This window comes from Molossus molossus, unplaced genomic scaffold (genome assembly GCF_014108415.1).
Source record: "Molossus molossus isolate mMolMol1 unplaced genomic scaffold, mMolMol1.p scaffold_m16_p_1, whole genome shotgun sequence".
Taxonomy (NCBI): Eukaryota; Metazoa; Chordata; class Mammalia; order Chiroptera; family Molossidae; genus Molossus; species Molossus molossus.
The window spans coordinates 109,083,193-109,103,170 of NW_023425344.1; the positions used below are offsets into that span (position 1 = coordinate 109,083,193).

At 36.4% G+C, this 19,978-nt stretch overlaps 1 protein-coding gene across 1 annotated transcript in view; it reads right to left on the reverse strand.

Annotated features, from left to right (window-relative positions):
- The window catches only part of MALRD1 (MAM and LDL receptor class A domain containing 1), a 594,562-nt gene that overhangs the window by 196,337 nt on the left and 378,247 nt on the right, over window positions 1-19,978 (reverse strand). The window contains 1 exon segment of the mRNA XM_036270540.1: window positions 14,752-14,913. Coding sequence (XP_036126433.1) covers window positions 14,752-14,913 — 162 coding nt within the window.

Consider the following 19,978-nt stretch of genomic DNA (forward strand, 5'->3'; position numbering starts at 1 on the left):
TACACAACTTTGCTTTTTTTATGTTTTTTTTTAAAGTACCTTTTACTTAAAGTAGAGAGGAAGTTCAATAGACCATGCTTGCAGTTCCTAGCTGCGAGGGTGTAATTTCATCATGAAAAGATTGCCCATCTTTAAAGCTATGCAGAGATGGACACTCTTCAGTGTTTCTTTAGTCAATATAAGTGTTTTGCTCACTTGATAAACAAGAAGTTTTCCCATGTCTGCAGTGAAATACAGAACAGGGCTGTCCAATAAAAACATACTGAGCCACACATGTAGCTTTAGACTTTTTAGTAGAAACATTTTAAAAAGTGAAATGAAATAGGTAGATTTTTAGTAACGTATTTTATTTAACCAGATGTATACATAATTCTTTAATTTTATCATAGAATCAATGTATGTTATTAATGAGATATCTTTCATATTATGGGTTTTTGTTTGTTTGCTTGTTTTTTGTACCACATCTTCAAAATATAGTATGTATTTTTACACTTCTTTTACATTTTATTTAAGCCATCTCAATGGCTTGGTAGTTCCATGTGGCTGGGCTATCATATGGACAGTACAGGGTATCACGGGAAGTCCTTGGAGTCCAAGTTTAGTATTCTAATGTCCCTGCCCAGTCACTCCTGTTAAATAACAAAAGTTATTTAACCTTTTGTTTATAGTTTTGTGAAGGGAAAAGAAAAGCAACTGTTCCGCATCCACCCAGGACCCTAATAAAACTGGAAACCGTAATGTAGGCACCCGCATTCCAATGGCTACATGAACAATTAATTCTTTAACTGAACCCCAGCCCCACTCAGTCTCCTAAGCTACTCCCCATTGGTTCCTGACTGCTCCTTCTTTTACTGCTCCACTTTTCTTATTGACCCCATAGTGCTAATCAACTTCCAGCAAACAATACAGAATGTTTATTATACTTGATATTGATTCCCTATCTCCCTCCGCTATAATGTCAGCCACATGATGGTAGAGACCCTTCTCTGATGTGTTCAACATGTGTACGTACTTACAACAGTAGCTAGCAACAACTGAGTTCAACAAATATCTGTTGAATGAATAAATGATTTAAAAACTCTTTTTTTTTTTTTTACTATTCCAATGTATATGTTTTTCTGTGACACTCACCTGTAGAAACTCTATTTAGTCACACATACAGGGTGGGGCAAAAGTAGATTTACAGTTGTGAGTACATAAAACACAGACTTTATTCTTGTATTATTATTCATTAATTATTGTATTATTTTTCATACGAACAACTGTAAACTTACTTTTGCCCCACCCTGTATCTTTTTAAAAAGTGGCTGCAGCATCACACAAATTATAGTTGCTTCCCTTTAACATTCTGCTCAGACTTTAATATCATTTTCATTAGTTGTAGTACATTAGTAATAGACTCCCCTTAAGTATCCAAAAGACTTATCTTAAACAGAAATCTGCTCTGAACTGGTATCATAATAAATTTCAATGTATTAGTTAAGGATCAAATATAACAAAAGAAGAATTTGCAAATCATATATATCTCTCTATATATGTTTTGTTTTGTTTTAATCCTCACCCAAGGACATGTTTTCATTGATTTGAGATAAAGAGAGAGACAGACAAAGAGAGAAACAGAGAGACAGGGGGAGAGAAACATCAGTGTGAGAAAGAAACATCAGCCCCCCACCCCCACTCCGTAGGTGCCTGGACTGGCTATTGAACCTGCAACCTAGGTACGTGCCCTGACCAGGCATTAAACCTGCACACTGGTATACAGGATGATGCTCCAACCAACTGAGCCACCTGGCCAGGACATCATATTCTTTGATCATTTGACTTCTGTATGTCTAACTCAATCGCTGATCTAGCTCCAACCCTTCCAAGCAAATGAACGTGCGAATCTCCCTGTATCAAATATCAGAGATCAGGGTGCAATGGTCATATACGCCTGAAATAAAATAAAGGTTAAGAGGCCCCAATTATAAAGATTTAGGCAGAGTACTAAATGAGGACAGCACATGTTATGCTGCTATCCTGGAGAGGGGCTTGGATTAGGCTCCATTTACCAGGTTTAGAGACATCACTTAGCTTTATCCTCATGTATAATGTAGAAATAACCTCTGTCCCGTTTGCCCAACAGGAAGTGCAGTTATCATCTCTGCCTACCCAGCAGGGCTCTGTTTGCCAAGTATCAAGTAAGTTACATTTGTTGTACACTTTCTGCTTTAAACTGCTATTACACACATTAGAGCATTAGCAATACTAAGAATGTGGGTACTGTTTGACCTTGAGTTGTGAATATAGATTTGCACAATAGTAAGCATGTGGATTATATCAAGCAGCATATTCCATTCCAGTTACTTTATAAACACCTAGTTAATTCATACCCTCAATTCCCAAAATATTATGTGTGATATTTAATAGGTATTTAAGAAATGTTTGTTGCATTGATTAATTCAAAATACATTGCTGTTAAAAATACAGAAGGAGATAGATCCAAATAGTGTGAGACCTACACAAGTGTTTATCTAGTGCTATTCAGCTTAATGCTGGAGCGAATATAAAAATAGCAAAAGATATGACTCCTGGAGTTTATCTTCTATTTATGAAGATGGTCAATTATATCATTAAAAAAAAATGAAAGTTAGGAAGGAAGAAGGAAGGGGAAACAGAGACAGCAGCCATCTCTATTACATCTTTGTTCATTTATGTCACACCAATGTCACTCTTGCCATTAAATCCCATATATATTACATCTAAACACTATTCATGTGCAGACTAGAGAGTGGATTGATGTTTGTAGTTTCTCTCTACAATTTCGGCAAAGGCTCCAACAAGACTTATAAATAAGCCTGTGATAGGCATTGAGAATGTCCTCCTTATGTATCTAATTCTTCATCTTGGTAACAATGAGTGAAAAGAGCCATGAACACAGTTTTAATTAACAGCAATGCTGTGATGCTTAGAAATAGACCATGGGCTCTTTGACTACGCTGGCCTCCTCAGAAAGAATCTTGTTTTTCCCATAGGGTCAAAATTAATTAATGTCCTTACAATTTATTTAGCAGCCTATTGTCTCAGATGCCTAAACAAGTTCAGTGAGCCATGTCAGTGTATCAAAGAAGATATAATCAGATGGCTTTGAAGGGAACACTTTGTAAAAATATACTGTATCAAGTAGTAATTAACAGGGAGAAGAATAAAGTATTCTGTCAGAATGATTACTTTTCTTTATCTCCGGACAACATTACTTGTGTACAATAATGCATAAATAACCAGACCCAAAACTTTTTATGTGGTTGTTAATGAACTCATACAAGCTACGGAAGTTTAAAAAAATAAATACTGCCATTAATAGTCCTGAATTGTTCCATTAAAAGCTATCAATTGATCACTTATGCTTGTCTTTTTGAACATGCATGAAACCTTCTCATGTGTGCATTGATTATACTTCTATCTTTTCCTAAACTGAAACTCACTACTTTTTATACCCTTAGTAATAGCATACTAGCAAAGCTGCTCTTTAGTTTTCAAATACTGTCTTAAGATTTTAAAAAAGGGCTGTAAATGTTATCTAAAGAATTCACACATAAACAAACAAACAAAACAAAAATGAACTCACAGAAACGGAGAACAAACTGTTGCCAGATGGAACTGGGGTTGGGGAGAGAGAGGTAAAAATGGTGATGGGATTAAGAAGTTGGCAGTTACGAAGCAGTCATGGAGTTATAAAATACCACATAGAGAATACGGCCAGTAATATTGTAGTAACTATGTATGGTGTGACGTCTTAGACTTATTGGGAGGAACATTTCATAAATTATAGAAATGTATAACCACTATGCTGTATACCTGAAACTAATATAATATCAGATGTCAATTGTAATTGAAAAAAACTTTAAAAATATTTTATAATATTTAATAGGCATTTGCATCTATATATTACTGTCTGGATTGAATCTTAGTAGTAAAAGTAAATATTGGCTTATTTCTCATAACTTAAGAAACATACTTATCCTTAGGAATAACCATAACAGTTAAAAATGTATATTCATTGTGATATTTGTATCACAACTATAATAAATGTCACAACAATAAATACATATATGTAAATATATATTTATTGTTGATATTTATTATAGCAAATGTGTTAGAAAATAATTTAACTTTAACATTAGATAATTTTATAAATTATGATATATGCAAAATCTAACAAACTGTGCTATGACTAAATCTATATTGCTAAAAATATTCCATAACATAAAAACTTATCCACACTATGTTTTCTAAATTACTAAATACAAAGCTTAAAGGTGGTTATATCAGGGATTACTAGATAAGTTTTTCTTATTTTTTGCTTAATTATATTTTTATTTTTATTTTTTTTCTCTACTGATTTTAGACAGAGAGGAAGGGAAAGAGAGAGAGAGATAGAAACATCTATGAGAGAGAACATAGACTGGCCGCCTCATGCATGCCCCCCATTGGGGATTTGACCCACAACCTGGGCATGTGCCCTGACTGGGAATTGAACCGGCGACCTCTGGGTCGACGCTCAACCACTTAGCCACACCGGCTGGGCAGTATTTATTTATTTATTTATTTTTTAATCCTCACCCGAGGACATTTTTCCATTTTTTGCTCAGGTAGAGTGGGAGGGAGAGAGAGGAACAGAGAGAGAGAGAGAAACATCGATGTGAAAGGGACACATCGAGTGGCTGCCACCCGCACAACCGACCAGGGCCGGGGACAAACTGCAACCGAGGTACGTGCCCTTAGCGGGAACCGAACCCGGGTCTCTCAGGACCGCAGGCCGATGCTCTAACCGCTGAGCCAAACCGGCCAGGGCAGTATTTTTAAAATTTTAAAAGATGTAATCTTTAGTAACAGAAATTGTTAAAAAGATATATTGAATAAAAATAAATACTAAAAAAATTAAAAGTAACAGTTCAGGCTTTTTAAATAGTAACACTTAAAAATATTCACCACAATTTCACAAACACATAAATGTTCTACTATCATATATATTAGATTTTCTTTTTTTTTTTAATTGTTGAAAGAATTACAGATGTCCCCACCCCTTTCCCCTCATTTACCCATCCTCCCCTTTCTCACCCCTCTCCTGCTTTCCCCAAACTAATGTCTATGTCCACTGGCTGTACATATATGCGAGCAAGTTTTTTGGCTTCTCTCTTTTTAACCCCTCCCACCCCCTTCCCTCTAAGGCAGTGGTTCTCAACCTTCCTAATGCCTCGACCCTTTAATCCAGCTCCTCATGTTGTGTGTGGGCGTATCTGCATGTGGGCGGACCTGCCTGAAGACAGAGGAGTGGTGTCTGGGTTCCTAAAACCATCGGAAATACATGTTTTCCGATGGTCTTAGGTGACCCCTGTGAAAGGGTCCTTCGACCCCCAAAGGGGTCGCGACCCACAGGATGAGACCGCTGCTCTAAGGTTTGTTAGTTTGTTCCATACTTCCATGTTTCTGGATCTATTTTGATTGGGGGCTTATTTGTTCATGACATTCCATAAATAAGTAGATCATGTGGTACTTGTGTTTCTCTGACTGGCTTATTTAGCTCAGCATAATATTCTCCAGGTCCCTCCATGTCATCTCAAAGGGTAAGGGATCTTTTTTTCTTACAGCTGTATAGTATTCCATTGTGTAAATGTACCACAGGTTTTTTCATCCACTCATCTGCTGAGAGACATTTGGGCCATTTCCAGATATAAGCTATTGTAAATAGTGCTGCTATGAACATAGGGGTGCATATGTTCTTTTCGATTGCTGTTTCGGGCTTCTTAGGGTATATTCCTAGAAGTGGAATCACTGGGTCAAATGGCAGTTCCATTTTTAATTTTTTGAGGAAACACCATACTGTTTTCCACAGTGGGTAAACCAGTCCACATTTCTACCAGCAGTGCACTAAAGTTCCCTTTTCTTCACATCCTCACCAGCACTTATTGTTTGATGATTTGTTGATGGCAGCCATTCTGGCAGGAGTGAGGCGATATCTCATAGTTGCTTTAATTTACATTTCTTTGATGATTAGTGACATTGATAATTTTTTTTAATGTTTCTTGGCCATTTGTATGTTCTGTTTGGAGGTCCTCTACCCATTTTTAATTGGATTGTTTGTTTTCCTTTTTTTGAGTTGTATGAATACTCTATATATTTTGGGTATTAATCCCTTATCCTATGGATCATTGGCAAATATGTTCTCCCAGAGAGTGAGTTCTCTTTTCATTTTTGTGCAGGTTTCTTTTGCTGTGGAGAAGCTTTTTAGTTTGATGTAGTCCCATTTATTTTTTTCTTTATTTCTCTTGCCCTAGGAGATATATCAGAGAAAATTCTCCTACCTATGATGTCTGAGATTTTTTTGCCTATATTTTTCCCTAGAATTTTTAAGGTTTCACAAGTTACATTTAAGTCTTTTATCCATTTTAAGTTTATACTTGTGTATGGTGTAGTTAGTGGTCTAATTTAATTTTTTTGCATGTCCTGTCCAATTTTCTCAATAACATATATTGAAGAGACTGTCTTTTATCCATTGTATTCTGTTGTGTCTTTTGTTGAATATTAATTGTGCAAACTCTCTTGGGTCTATTTCTGGGTTCTCTGTTGTTTCATTGATTGATATCCCTGTTCCTGTGGCAGTACCAGGCCGTTTTGATTTCAGTGGCTTTGTAGTATAATATAATATCTGTTATTGTGATCCCTCCCACTTTGTTATTCTTTTTCAAGAATATTGAGCTATTCAAAGCCTTTTTTTTGTTTCCACATAAACTTTTGGAGTATTTGTTATAGATCTGTGAACTATACCATTGGTACTTTAATATAAATTGCATTGAATCTGTAGATTGCTTTGGGTAGTATAGACATTTAATGATGTTGATTCTTTCAATCCCTGAACATGATATATGTTTTTACTTTTTTATATCTTCTATTTCTTTTTTCAATGTTCTGTAGTTTTCTGCAAACATATTTTTTACCTCCTTGGCTAAGTTTATTCCTAGGTATTTTATTTTGTTGTTGTTGCAATGGTAAATAGGATTTTTCTTTTAGTTTTCCTTTCTGAGTGTTCATCATTGGTGTATAAGAATGCCATCAATTTCTGGGTGTTAATTTTGTATCTTGATACTTTGCCAAATTCATTTATTAAACCTAGATTTTTGATGGAGTCTTTAACGTTTTCTATGAACACTACTATGTCATCTGTGAATAAGAACTTTTTCACTTCCTCCTTTCCAATTTGGATGCCTTTCATTTTTTTCTTCTTGTCTAATTGCTGTGGCTACAATTTCCAGTACTATGTTGAATAAGAATGGCGAAAGTGAGCATCCCTGTCTTGTTCCTGTTCATAAGGGAAATGCTTTAATTTTTGCCCATTGAGTATGATGTAGGTTATAGGTTGTTCATAGATGGCCTTTATTATGTTGAGATATGATCCCTCTATTCCCACTTTGTTGAGCATTTTTGTCAGAAATGGGTGGTGAATTCTGTCAAATGCTTTTTCAGCATCTATTGATGTGATATGATTTTTACCTTTCATTTTGTTTATGTGGTGTATTACATTTATTGATTTGCAAAAATTGTACCAGCCTTGCATTCTTAGGATGAATCCCATTGGTCATGGTAAATATTTTTTTTAATATATTGCTGGATCCGATTTGCTAATATTTATTTTGTTGAGGATTTTATATCCTTGATGATATTGGTCTGTAGTTTTCTTTCTTTGTAGTGTCTTTATCTGGTTTTAGAATTAGGATTATTCTGGCCTCATGAAAACAGCTTGGAAATCTTCTTCTTAAATTTTTTGGAAGTTTGAGGAGAATGGGTGTTAGTTCTTTTTTGAATATTTGGTAAAACTCCCCTGTAAAGCCATCCGGACCCAAGCTTTTGTTGGCTGGGAGTTTATTAATTATAATTTCAATTTTCTTAGTCATTATTGGTCTGTTAAAGTTTTCTGACTCTTCCTGATTCAGTTTTGGAGGACTGTGATTCTAGGAATTGTTCCATTTCACCTAGGTTGTCCAATTTATTAGCATATAATTGTTCATAGCATTTTCTAACAATACTTTGTATTGTTGTGGTGTCAGTTGTTACTTCTCTTTTATTTCTAATTTTGTTTATTTGAGTTCTCTCTCAGTTTCTTGGTGAGCCTGGCTAAAGTTTCATCAATCTTATTTATCTTTTCAAAGAACCAGCTTAGGTTTCATTGATCTTTTCAATTGTTTTTTAGTTTCTGTCATTTATTTCCACTTTGACCTTTATTATTTATTTTCTTCTACTGTGTTTGTGTGTGTGTGTGTGTGTGTGTGTGTGTTTACTTTCTTGTTCTTTAAGTTGTAGGGTTAGATAGTCTATTAGAAATGTTTCTTGTTTCTTTTTTTATCTTCACCCGAGGACATTTTTCTATTTTTTGTTCAGATAGAGTGGGAGAGAGAGAGAGAGAAACATTGATGTGAAAGGGACACATCGAGTGGCTGCCACCCACATGACCAACCAGGGCCGGGGACAAACTACAACCAAGGTACATGCCCTTAGCAGGAACCGAACCCGGGTCTCTCTGGACTGCAGGCCAACGCTCCAACCACTGAGCCAAACTGGCCAGGGCTCTTGTTTCTTGAGGTAGGCATGTAATGTTCTGAACTTCCCTCTCAGGACTGAGTTTACTGTGTCCCATAGATTTTGTGTTGTTGTATTTATTTTTATTGATTTCCAGGAGGTTTTTTATTTCTTTCTTTATCTCCTTAGTGACCCATTCATTGTTTAATAACATGATATTTAGCTTCCATGTATTTGAATGTTTTTGAATGTTTTTACTGTAAATTATTTCTAGTTTTCTGCCATTGGGGTCTGAGAAGATGCTTTTATGATTTTAATCTTCTTGAACTTGTAGAGACTTAGTTTGTGTCCTAACATGTGGTCTGTTTTTGAGAATATTCCATGTGCACTTGAGAAGAATGTATATTCTGCGGCTTTGGGGTGAAATGTTCTGTAAATATCAATCAAATCCAGGTGATCTAGTGCATCATTTAGGATCTCAGTTTCTTTGTTAATTTTTTGTCTAGAAGACCCATCAAGTGGTGTCAGTAGGGTGTTGAAGTTCCCTATTATGATTGTATTGCTGTCATTTTCTCCACTGAAGTCCTCCAGAAGTTTTAAAATATATTTGATGCATATATGTTTACTAGAGTTATATCCTCTTATCGATTGATCCTTTTAATATTATATAGTGACCTTCTTTGTCTCTTATTATGGCCCTCATTTTGAAGTCTATCTTGTCAGATATGAGTATTGCTATACCAGCTTTTTATTCATTTCCATTTTCCTGGAAAATTTTTTTCATCCCTTCATTTTCATCCAGTGTGAGTCATTCTTTGTGAGGTGGGTCTCTTGTAGACAGCATATATAAGGGTCATGTTTTCTTATCTTATCAGCTACCCTATATCTTTTGATTGGAGCATTTAAGCCATTTACACGTAAGCTTATTATTGATAGGTCCTTATTTGCTGCCATTTTTATTTTATGCCTGTGTTTCTTCTTCTTGTTACAACAGTCTCTTTAGCATTTCTTGCAGTGCTGGTTTGGTGGTAGAACATTCCTTGAGTCTTTTTTTTTTTGCCTGTGAAGCTCTTTATCTCACCTTCAATTTTTAATGATAACCTTGCTGGATAGAGTAGTCTTGGATTTATACCTTTGCTTTTCATTACTTTGTATACTTTATGCCACTGTCTTTTGGCCTGCAGTGTTTCTAATGAGAAATCAGCTGATTGTCTAATGGGAGCTCCCTTGTAGGTAACATTCTGTCTCTCTTTTGCTGATTTTAAGATTTTTTAATTGGTGCCCTGGACAGTTTGGCTTAGCAGTTAGAGCATCAGCCCATGGACCAGAGAGTCCTGGGTTCGGTTCCTGCTAAGGGCACATATTTTGGCTGCAGTTTGTCCCTGGCCCTGGTTGGGGTCATGTGGTTGGCGGCCACTCAGTGTGTCCCTCTCATATTGATGTTTCTCTCTCTCTCTTCCTCCCTCTCTTCCTCCTGCTCTATCTGAAGATGAATGCAAAAATGTCCTTGGGTGAGGATTAAAAAAATAAAATAAAATAAAAAGATTCTTTATTGGTTTTTAATGTTTGCCATTTCGGTTATGATGTGTCTAGCTGTGGGTCTTATTGAGTTCATCTTGCTTGGGACTATCTGGACTTGTGTGAGTTTTTCCTTCACCAGATTAGGAAAGTTTTCTGTCATTATTTTTTCAAATATATTCTCTATTTCTTTTTCTACTTCTTCTCCTTATGGTACCCTTATGGTATGAATGTTGTCATGTTTGTGTTGTCTCAAAGCTCCCTTAAACTTGCCTCCTGTTTTTTAATTTTTTTTTTCCATTTGCTGCTCTATTTGGGTGTTATTTTTTTTTCTACCTTGTCTTCTAACTCACTGATTCAGTCTTCAGCTTCTTCTAATCTACTATTGAGTCCTTCCAAGGTCAGGTATTATTATTTTTTTTAGCCTCACCTGAGGACACTTTTTTTTTCTTCTTGCATTTATCTTTAGATAGAGTAGGAGGGAGAGAAGGAGGAAGTGAGAGAGAGAAACATCGATGTGAGAGACACACATCGAATGGTTGCCACCCATACGACCGCAACCGGGGCCAGGGACAAACTGCAACCGAGGTACGTGCTCTTAGCGGAACCGAACCCAGGACTCTCTGATCCATGGACCGAAGCTCTAGCTGCTGAACCAAACTGGCCAGGGCCTTCTAAAGTATTATTTATATCAGCTATATCATTCTTTATTTCCACTTGATTTTTATTCATAGCTTCTACTTCTTTTTTTTATCCACATGGCTCACTTCCTCACCTCTTTCAAGTCTTTTTTCAAATGGCATTTTCTCAATGCAGCCTACTTTAATCAACCTATTTAAACTGCCATCCCTCCTTACCTCAACCCCCTTCCCCACCAACTGCAATGCACACACCCATCCTCTGGCCTTCCCAGTCCTTCTTACTCCATTATTTCTTTCTCTTCAACTTCTAACAGTCCGTATAATCTATTTACTTATTATGTTTGCTCATTATCTTGTTTCTCCTTGTAGAATGTGAACTCCACTTCAGCACCAATTTTTATCTGTTTTATTCACTAATGTAGTCCCAGGATCTATAACAGTGTTTGGCATTCAGTAAACCAATAAAGCAAAAAAGGAAGTAATAAATGATTGTATGAATAATGGACATTCATTTTATTTCCCATTTTATTCAACTACAAATAATGTTGAAGTAAATATCCCTATACACATGTGCTTCTGTATTGGTCTTTTTATTTCTATATGGCCAGAATGCTTTCCAAATGGAAAATTCCCTGTAACCGTGATGGTGCATGTTTTTTCTGCTCCCCCTACTCCTTCTCCCAGTCACCTATAGGTGGCATTTTAAAATCTTTTCCCATTTCTTTACTATTTAATTTGCATATTTCTGATGACTTGTGAACTTGAGCATCATTTAATATACTTGTAGATTATATGAATCTGATCATCTTTGAATGCTTCTGCAAAATCATTTCTGGTTGCTAAAATTGTCATTTCTAATAAGTTTGTAAAAGTTATATATACATATGTGTATATGTATACGTATAATCTTAATTGTAATCAGTAAGGAGAACATTTCTAATCTATTATGTGCCTATTGATTTTGTTTATGTGATTTTTAGACCACAGTTACTTCACATAATAAAATAAGTACAGCTTTTCTTTTGTAGCTTCTAAACTTTTGGGAGTTAGATCCTGCCTCTAAGTTGCGTATTGTTTAACCTCTGTTTTCTTGCAAGAATTGTATTGCTTTTATTTGTTACATTTAAGTCTTTAATCAATCTGGACTATATTTCTGTATATGAAACATACATAAAAAATGGGTTTAATTTTATTTCTTTCCAGGTAAATAACCAAATATACCAGCACCTTATTAAATAATGCATTTTTTTTTTCATGGAATTAAACTTTGTTGTATATTAAATCATCCTAATTGCTGACATCAGCATCTTGATTGTACTTTCTGTTCTTTTAACATATAACCTGGGGTATACTAACTTCATTCTTTTATAAGAAAAAGAAAACACTTGGTAAAAGGAAGAGAAAATACAACTTCACAGGTCAAAAGAAATCCCAATATTCAATTTGAACATGAATTAGGTACAACTTTAAAATAAGAATGAGCACACATGTTGTAACTGAACAGCACATTATTTTCAATCTTCCTGAAATATAAAAATAAAAACTATTGTTCTCTTCTTACTAGTTATAAAATGGCTAGGCCAACTTTATATATTTTTCCTATGTAAAGTTATTTTAATTCCATATAATGTTGTTATTTTTCATTGTGCTTATGCTTCCATCCTTTTGAGTTATATTTTATTTGTTAGGTTTCTCTAGAAAAGCAGAACTAATAGAATGTATAGAAATATATTTATTACAAAAGATTGTCTCATATGATTATGGATGCTGGCAAGTCCTAACTGTACAGTATGGGCCCACAGGTTGGACACCCAGGAGAGCCAATGATGCAGATAAAGTTCAAAGGCAATCTTTTGGGGAAACTGCCTTTTGCTTGGGCAGCCACATGTTTTGTTCCATTTAGGCCTTCAGTTGATTGGTGGAGGCCCACCCACATTATAAAGGGCAATCTGCTTGAAGTTTATTGATTAAAACGTTAACCTCATGACATACAGATGGTCAATATGAAAAAATGCTCAACATCACTAATCATCAGAGAAATGCAAATTAAAATCAAAATAAGATATCACTTCACACCTGTCAGAATGGCTACCATCAACAAATCAACAAACAAGCGATGGTGAGGATGTGAAGAAAAGAGAACCCTCATGCACTATTGGGGGAAATGTATGTTGGTGCTGCCACTATGGAAAACAGTATGGAGGGTCCTCAAAAAAATTAAAACTGGAACTGCTTTATCACCCAGCAATTCTACTTTTTAGTATGTATCAAAAGAAACCAAAACACTATTTCTAAAAAATATATAAACCCCTATGCATTGTTATTTACAATAGCCAAGCTATGAAAGCAACCTAAGTGCCATCAATAGATGAGTGAATAAAATAGCTGTGGTACATATATACAATGGAATATTACTTGACCATAAGACAGAACAAAATCTTACCATTTGCAACAGCATAAATGGACCTAGAGGGTATTATGCTAAGTAAAATAAGTCAGTGAGAGGAAAACAAATACCATATGATCCCACTTATATGTGGAATCTAAAGAACAATATAAATAAACAAACAAAACAGAAACAGAATCATAGATACAAAGAACAGATGATGTTTGCCAGATGAAAGGAGAGTTCGGAGACTGGGTGAAAAAGGTGAAGGGATTGAGAAATATAGATTAGTAGTTACACAATAATCATAGGGATATAAAGTACAGCATAGAAAATATAGTCGATAATTTTGTAATGATTATGTATGGTGCCAACTGGGTGCTGGAAATATCAAGGGGAACACTTTGTAGAATATATGATTGTCTAACCACTATGTCGTACACCTGAAACTAATAAGAAATAATATTGAATAATAATAATAATAAATGTTGCCTTGGCCAGGTGGCTCAGTTGGTTGGAGTGTCATCTCATACACCAAAAGTTTGCAGGTTCAATTTCTGGTTAAAGCACATACCTAGGTTGTGGGTTCAATTCTTGGTCAAGGTGTGTACTGAAGGCAACTGATGGATGTTTCTCTCTCTTTCCCTTCCTTTCTCTTTAAAAATCAATAAAAACAGATTCTTGGGTGAGAATTAAAACAAAAAAGGATCCAGAGACATGGAAGCAGGAACAGACTGAGGAACCTGAAGGAAGGGGGAGGGAGATGAGAAGAGATAAACCAAGGAACTTTTATGCATACACGCATAACCAATGGACACAGACAGTAGTGTGGTGAAGGAGGTAGGAGGCAGGAGTGGAGAGGTGGGGGTCAATGGGGAAGAAAAGGAGGAATCTGCAATACTTTCAACAATAAAGATAAATTAAAAAAATAAATGTTAACCTCATCCAATAACACCCTCTACGTTGATACATAAAATTTACCACCACAAATTTCTTACGTTGATTTTTATTCCTAAGAAAATTTACCTAGGAAAAGTTAATTCCTAAGAACAGAAAAGTGCTGAGTAGGCAAGTCTTCAGGGTCAAAGTAAATAAGGTTACAAGCCTACTTTGACTTTAGTAACTGTAAAACCATTAAAGATTTCATTAATCTCAAATCACAATGCAAAACCTGTCGAGACTTTGGAGATGCTCACTCCTCAACCACCACTTACCTTTTATACCTCCGTCCCAGCAATTCAGAGGGACTGGAATAAAAATGGTGGGCAGCTGTTGGCCACTGTGGCATTGCGAGAACTCATATTATTGCTCATTGTAAACCTTTGCCTATTGCATGCATTATTCTGATTGCCCCCTACTTGTCACTGCCCTGATTAGGGATTTAAGGGACACATTTAAGGCAAAGGAAATAAGATATGTGAGTCTCTTAAAATATGAGTCATGAATATCCTTGTTGTCCCAATACCAGTTCTGAGTGTATTCAGTAATTTAGGGGTTAAATAGAAAGGATTAACTCTCTTTTCATAAGCCCTATTGATTCCCACCCCCTTCCCCCACTACAGACATAAGGGACAAACTCCAATATTTGCTCAAATCAATAAAGCAGGATTCCAGGAGCTGGTTACTTGGCCTGTGTATCTCTAATATATGTACCTGGTGTATGATCAGAGTCTGCATTCCATGCTTCAGCAGGAATTCTGTTGCCAATGGCCCAGTCCAAGTCATCTTCAGAGTCTTGAGCAAGACTGCAGGCTGTGGTCCAGTTTCCTGAAGGTGTTTCAAAGTTGCAGCTTCCTGTTGTGGCTGTGTACTGGCCTAAGGAAACGGAACATTTAATGGAATGTTCTGAAAATCCATATTGCACTTGATATTACACCCCATCAGTGATCATTTTATTTTGTACCTGTATATCCTAATTCTTTACAAATACATTTATAGAACTAGGGCGTTTGCACCCATTTATAATATCAGTTGTGCACTGACTTTTTTATCACAGGGTCTAGAAGCAGTGTAGGCATATTGTCTTTTTTCCATTAAGAAGTTATATGGATTGACTAATAATATTTACAGATGATAGATAAAACTGTCTGCACATCAACAACAAACATAACATTATGATAATATGGATAATTCCAGTCGAATAAATCAACAGCTTCAGTTGTTCGGATATTTTATTCAGTTGCTCTGTGTACCTTGGTGTTTGAATAGCATAGACCATTAGAGAAGCAAAACCATTAATTAAAGAAAAGGTGCCTTTGGGAGAGACAGTGAACTGTATGGTCACAAACCCTGTCGGCATGCCATACCAATCTCCCACGTACAACATTTCAGAACTAGTCAGTAAGTGATGACTGATAACTCATTAAGTTATTCACAATAGAAATGACTAGATAATAATTGAATGTGTTGTGATGTAACTAGTTGAGATAATAACTAGTCATCTGTGAAAAGTGCCATCATAACGCCCTGATATCTGCTTTCATTTTTCTTTTTCTTTTTTTTCACAGCAGTTATTATATTTGAGCATTCACTGTAACGCCTGGCTGTTATACAGACAGAATGAATTATTGGGTGATTGAATCGGTATGAATCAACTGAGATTGTCATTGACTTTTTTTCTTTTTAGAAAGATGAAGTGTGTGTTATTTTTTAATATTTCTTCTTCGGGTGGTTTCTTGCTTATAACTTTTTCTTAACAGAAAACTAATATTAACATATAGAAACTTCATCAGAAGAAAAATTTGCTCTTAAAGCGGATACCAAATATATAGAAGACACAGTTTTCATATTTTTATAGAAAATTTTCTGGATCTCTGAGAGTATTTTTGTAAAGTATCAGCATTTCACTTCTCAGGCATGATCACATCTTATCCTCCAAACTAAAATCATTTTTAATTATTTACATGTCTTTCATTCATTGTCCATTGATTTTTATGCGTTTTCTTTATGGGCTCTGTATATCTTTCTTTATTTTGTCTATAGCAAATCTGTGGTATAGAAAGGTTTATATTATGCAAACAATATGGACAAAAGTGAGAAATCCAGTTCTCCAGGTGTTTAATTAACACAACTACAAACATGCAGAATTTGCCATTGTGGGTTCTCCAGAATAATGTCACATACAGGGTCCGCTATGTATTTCTGTGTAACCGACTCCCTGACACACAGTCTCTGCGATAATGATGCTCCATCCCTTTCCACTCTCTATGTCCAGTCTTATCCCTCGAGCTCCCATTTATTCAATACATGACCTTCATCTTTGCCTCTAAAGATTTCCATACAATTAGAATCAATTCTCTTCTATTTCATTCTTTTTTTCTCAAATTATGTTACTTTTCCTTTCTAGCACTAACCTCAGTTTATAATCTCTGCTCCTTATCAACACTGCTTTTAGCATTCCACAGCCTCATTTATTTCAAAGTTACACAAATTCTCCATATTCTTCAATATCACATTCTCTACTAATCCCTTTCCTCTAACTTGCAGACATAGTCAGGGTGTCCCTCTTGACTTAAAAAATATGTATCTATTTGCTTAAATTTTTTGCTCTGTATATCTTCACTCATCCTGTGCCATTGCCCTTCACACTTGTATGCAGCTGGCTGGCAAATCCACAGCATGATGAAATGCAGCTGTTTATTTTCAAATGTTTGTTGGGCATTTCACCTGGAATATGCAGTTGTTACCTCAAAACCAACAAGCCTAAAACAAATTCATCATTCACCTCTCCAAGTGGGTTCTTCTTTTTGAGATTATTGATTACTCTTGTGGCATGAACCTTCTCTCTCTTTCTAAAAGATTCAAACTTTGGAGTTATCTTGGATTTTATATTCTTCATTTACCCATCCAATCTATCACCAATACCTGTAGATTCTCCCTTTGAATACTTATTTAATTCATTTCCTTTCTTATAGTTCCATAGCCCCTGTTCCAATTGCATTGGTTCAACACCTTGATTTAATTGTCTCTTTCTTTAATGTAGCCTTCAACCTATCAACCTTACAAATGCAAACCACATCAATCATCTTTAAGAAATTCTTACATTATTTCCCCTGCTAAAAATATTCGTTTTCCACAATGTCTGAAGATACTCTCCAAAAGCTCTAGGCTTAAATACGGTAACCTTTCCTGTACCACAAAGTATTTTTTAGGCTGGAATCTGTTTCATGTTTAAAACTGTCAGCCAACCAAAGTTTTCAGAAAAATTATCTCTTGAATAACAACAGACTTTTTCAGTTTTTATGTTTATGACTACTTCTCACTTTTTAAAATGTTTTCTCTAGAAGCGGGGTGCCCATTTGTCAGTCATTCCTTCCCTTTCTTGCTCAGGACAGAACTGCAATTTCCTCCAGGTATACACCTTCTTTCACTCAGTATGTGTTTCATGGGTCAAACAGCCCACGCCTCAGCTCCAGAGGGGACTCGTGCATTATCAAAGCAATTGTGATATGATGTTTGATTTTCTTATTTAGTGTAGGCATAGACTTGGGGTATGATTCTACAATGAGACTTACTGGAGAAAAGGCACCTAGGAAAAGTTTTTCTTTTTCTTAAAAATAAATCAAAAGAAAGAAAATCTAGGTGTCCTTTCTCAGGATATCATTTGCAAAGTTGAGATGATCAGAACTGAAGAGATCATATGGGGAGGACCTGACTTGATAAGAAAATTAGTTATAAAGATGGCAGAGCATAAAGAAGGAAGGGGTCCATACAGATTCGCACTTTTGATGGTAAAAGTTACGTAATTAACCAAATCTCGAGCTTGCTTGCTTTTAGACGTCTACTGTTTGAGGTAATACATTTTCCTTTTCGTCTGCATTAGTTAAAAATGCATTTGATTCCAAGAAACTGAATACTCAAATAACAGTAACTGAACCAGACAGGAATGAATTCATCTCAATTAACACGAAGTCAGGAAGCTGTCGCTGTCAGGTGGGCCTTGCGGTGCAGTCGTGCAGGGTGAGGCGTGCATGGCCCATCCTTCCACGCTGCTGTACTTCCTGGCCTCACAAACAGTCAAGGTATCAAAGAAAACAGAAAGACGAAAGTGCTTTTTCTTCTGCAAGAGACACCTTCCACAGATTTCCATGTATATCTCACTGGCCTCTGGTGGCTACAAGGAAGTTTGGAGATGATGGTATTTGTCCTGGTCACAATGCTTCCCCAAATAAAACCGAAACTCTGTTTTTAAGGAACAACAACAACAGCAACAAAAGTAGAAAGACAACTGACAGGGACTACTGTCCATCTAAACTGGTTCAAGTTGGAATTTCTGCTACAAGTATCTTTATCTCACTCTTGTCCATTCCACCTAGCAAATCACATTCTCCCTTGAACGCCCACTTATGTACTATCTGTCCCTTTGCAGACCGTGTCAGTTCCCAGGGTGTGTGTGTGTTTTATGGCACTTAAGAGCAATTGTAGTTGTTACCATTAATTTGGAAATTCATTACTTCTTTATTCTATATTGTCATCTTACTTGTTGTCTACCATTGTGTTACTATAAACATGCCGCTGTGGCTCAGTGGTTGGGCATTGACCCATGTACCAGGAGGTCTCTGGTTTGATTCCAGGTCAGGGCACATGCCCAGGTGTGGGCCTGATCCCCAGTGGGGGGCATGCAGGAGGCGGCCAATCAATGTTCTCTCTCATCAATGTTCCTATCTCTCTTCCCTCTCTCTCTAAAAACAAACTTAAAAGCTTCTTCACAGCAAAAGAAACAACCATCAAAATGGAAAGGGATCCCACTCTATGGAAGACCATAATCACCAATGAAGCATCAGAAAAGAAGTGAATTTCCAAAATATGTAGAGTGCTCATACAACTCAACAGAAGGAAGACAAAGAACCCAATTAAAAAATGGGCAGACGACCTAAATAGACACCTCTTCAAACAGGACATACAAATGGCCAACAGAGATATGCTCAACATCATTAGTCATCAGAGAGATGCAAATTAAAACAACTATGAGGCATCACCTCACACCTGTCAGAATGGCCGCCATCAACAAATCATCAAACAACAAGTGTTGCCGAGGGTGTGGAGAAAAAGGGACTCTAGTACACTGCTGGTGGGAATGCAGACTGGTGCAGTCACTGTGGAAAACACTATGGTGTTACTTCAAAGAGTTAAAAATTGAACTGCCATTTGACCCAGTGATCCCACTTCTAGGAATATACCCTGAAACACCAATCATAAAAAATATATGTATCCCTTGCCCTGGCCAGTTTGGCTCAGCGGTTAGGGCATCTGCCTGCGGTCCGGAGAGACCCGGGTTCGGTTCCCGCTAAGGGCACGTACTTCGGTTGCAGTTTGTCCCTGGCCATGGTTGGTCGTGCGGGTGGCAGCCACTCGATGTGTCCCTTTCACATCGATGTTTCCCTCTCTCTCTCTTCCTCTCTCTCCCTCCCACTCTGTCTGTACAAAGAATGGAAAAATGTCCTCGGATGAGGATTAAAAAAAATATATATATATATATGTATCCCTATGTTCATAGCAGCACTATTTACAATAGCTAAGATCTGGAAATACCCCAAGTGTCCATCAGTAGATGAATGGATAAAATAGCTGTGGTACATGTACACAATGGAGTACTATGCAGCTGTAAGAAAGAAAGATCTCTTATCCTTTGAGATGGCATGGAGGGACCTGGAGAGTATTATCCTAAGTGAAACAAGCCAATCAGAGAAAAACAAATATCACGTGATCTCACTTATTTGTGGAATATAATGATCTAAACAAACTGCTTAACAAAATTAACCAAGAGACATAGAGGTGGGATACAGACTGACAAGCCTCAGAGGAGGGGTGTTTGGGGGGAGAAGAGATAAACCACAGAGCTTACTTGCATGTATGCATGACCAATGAACATAGACAACAA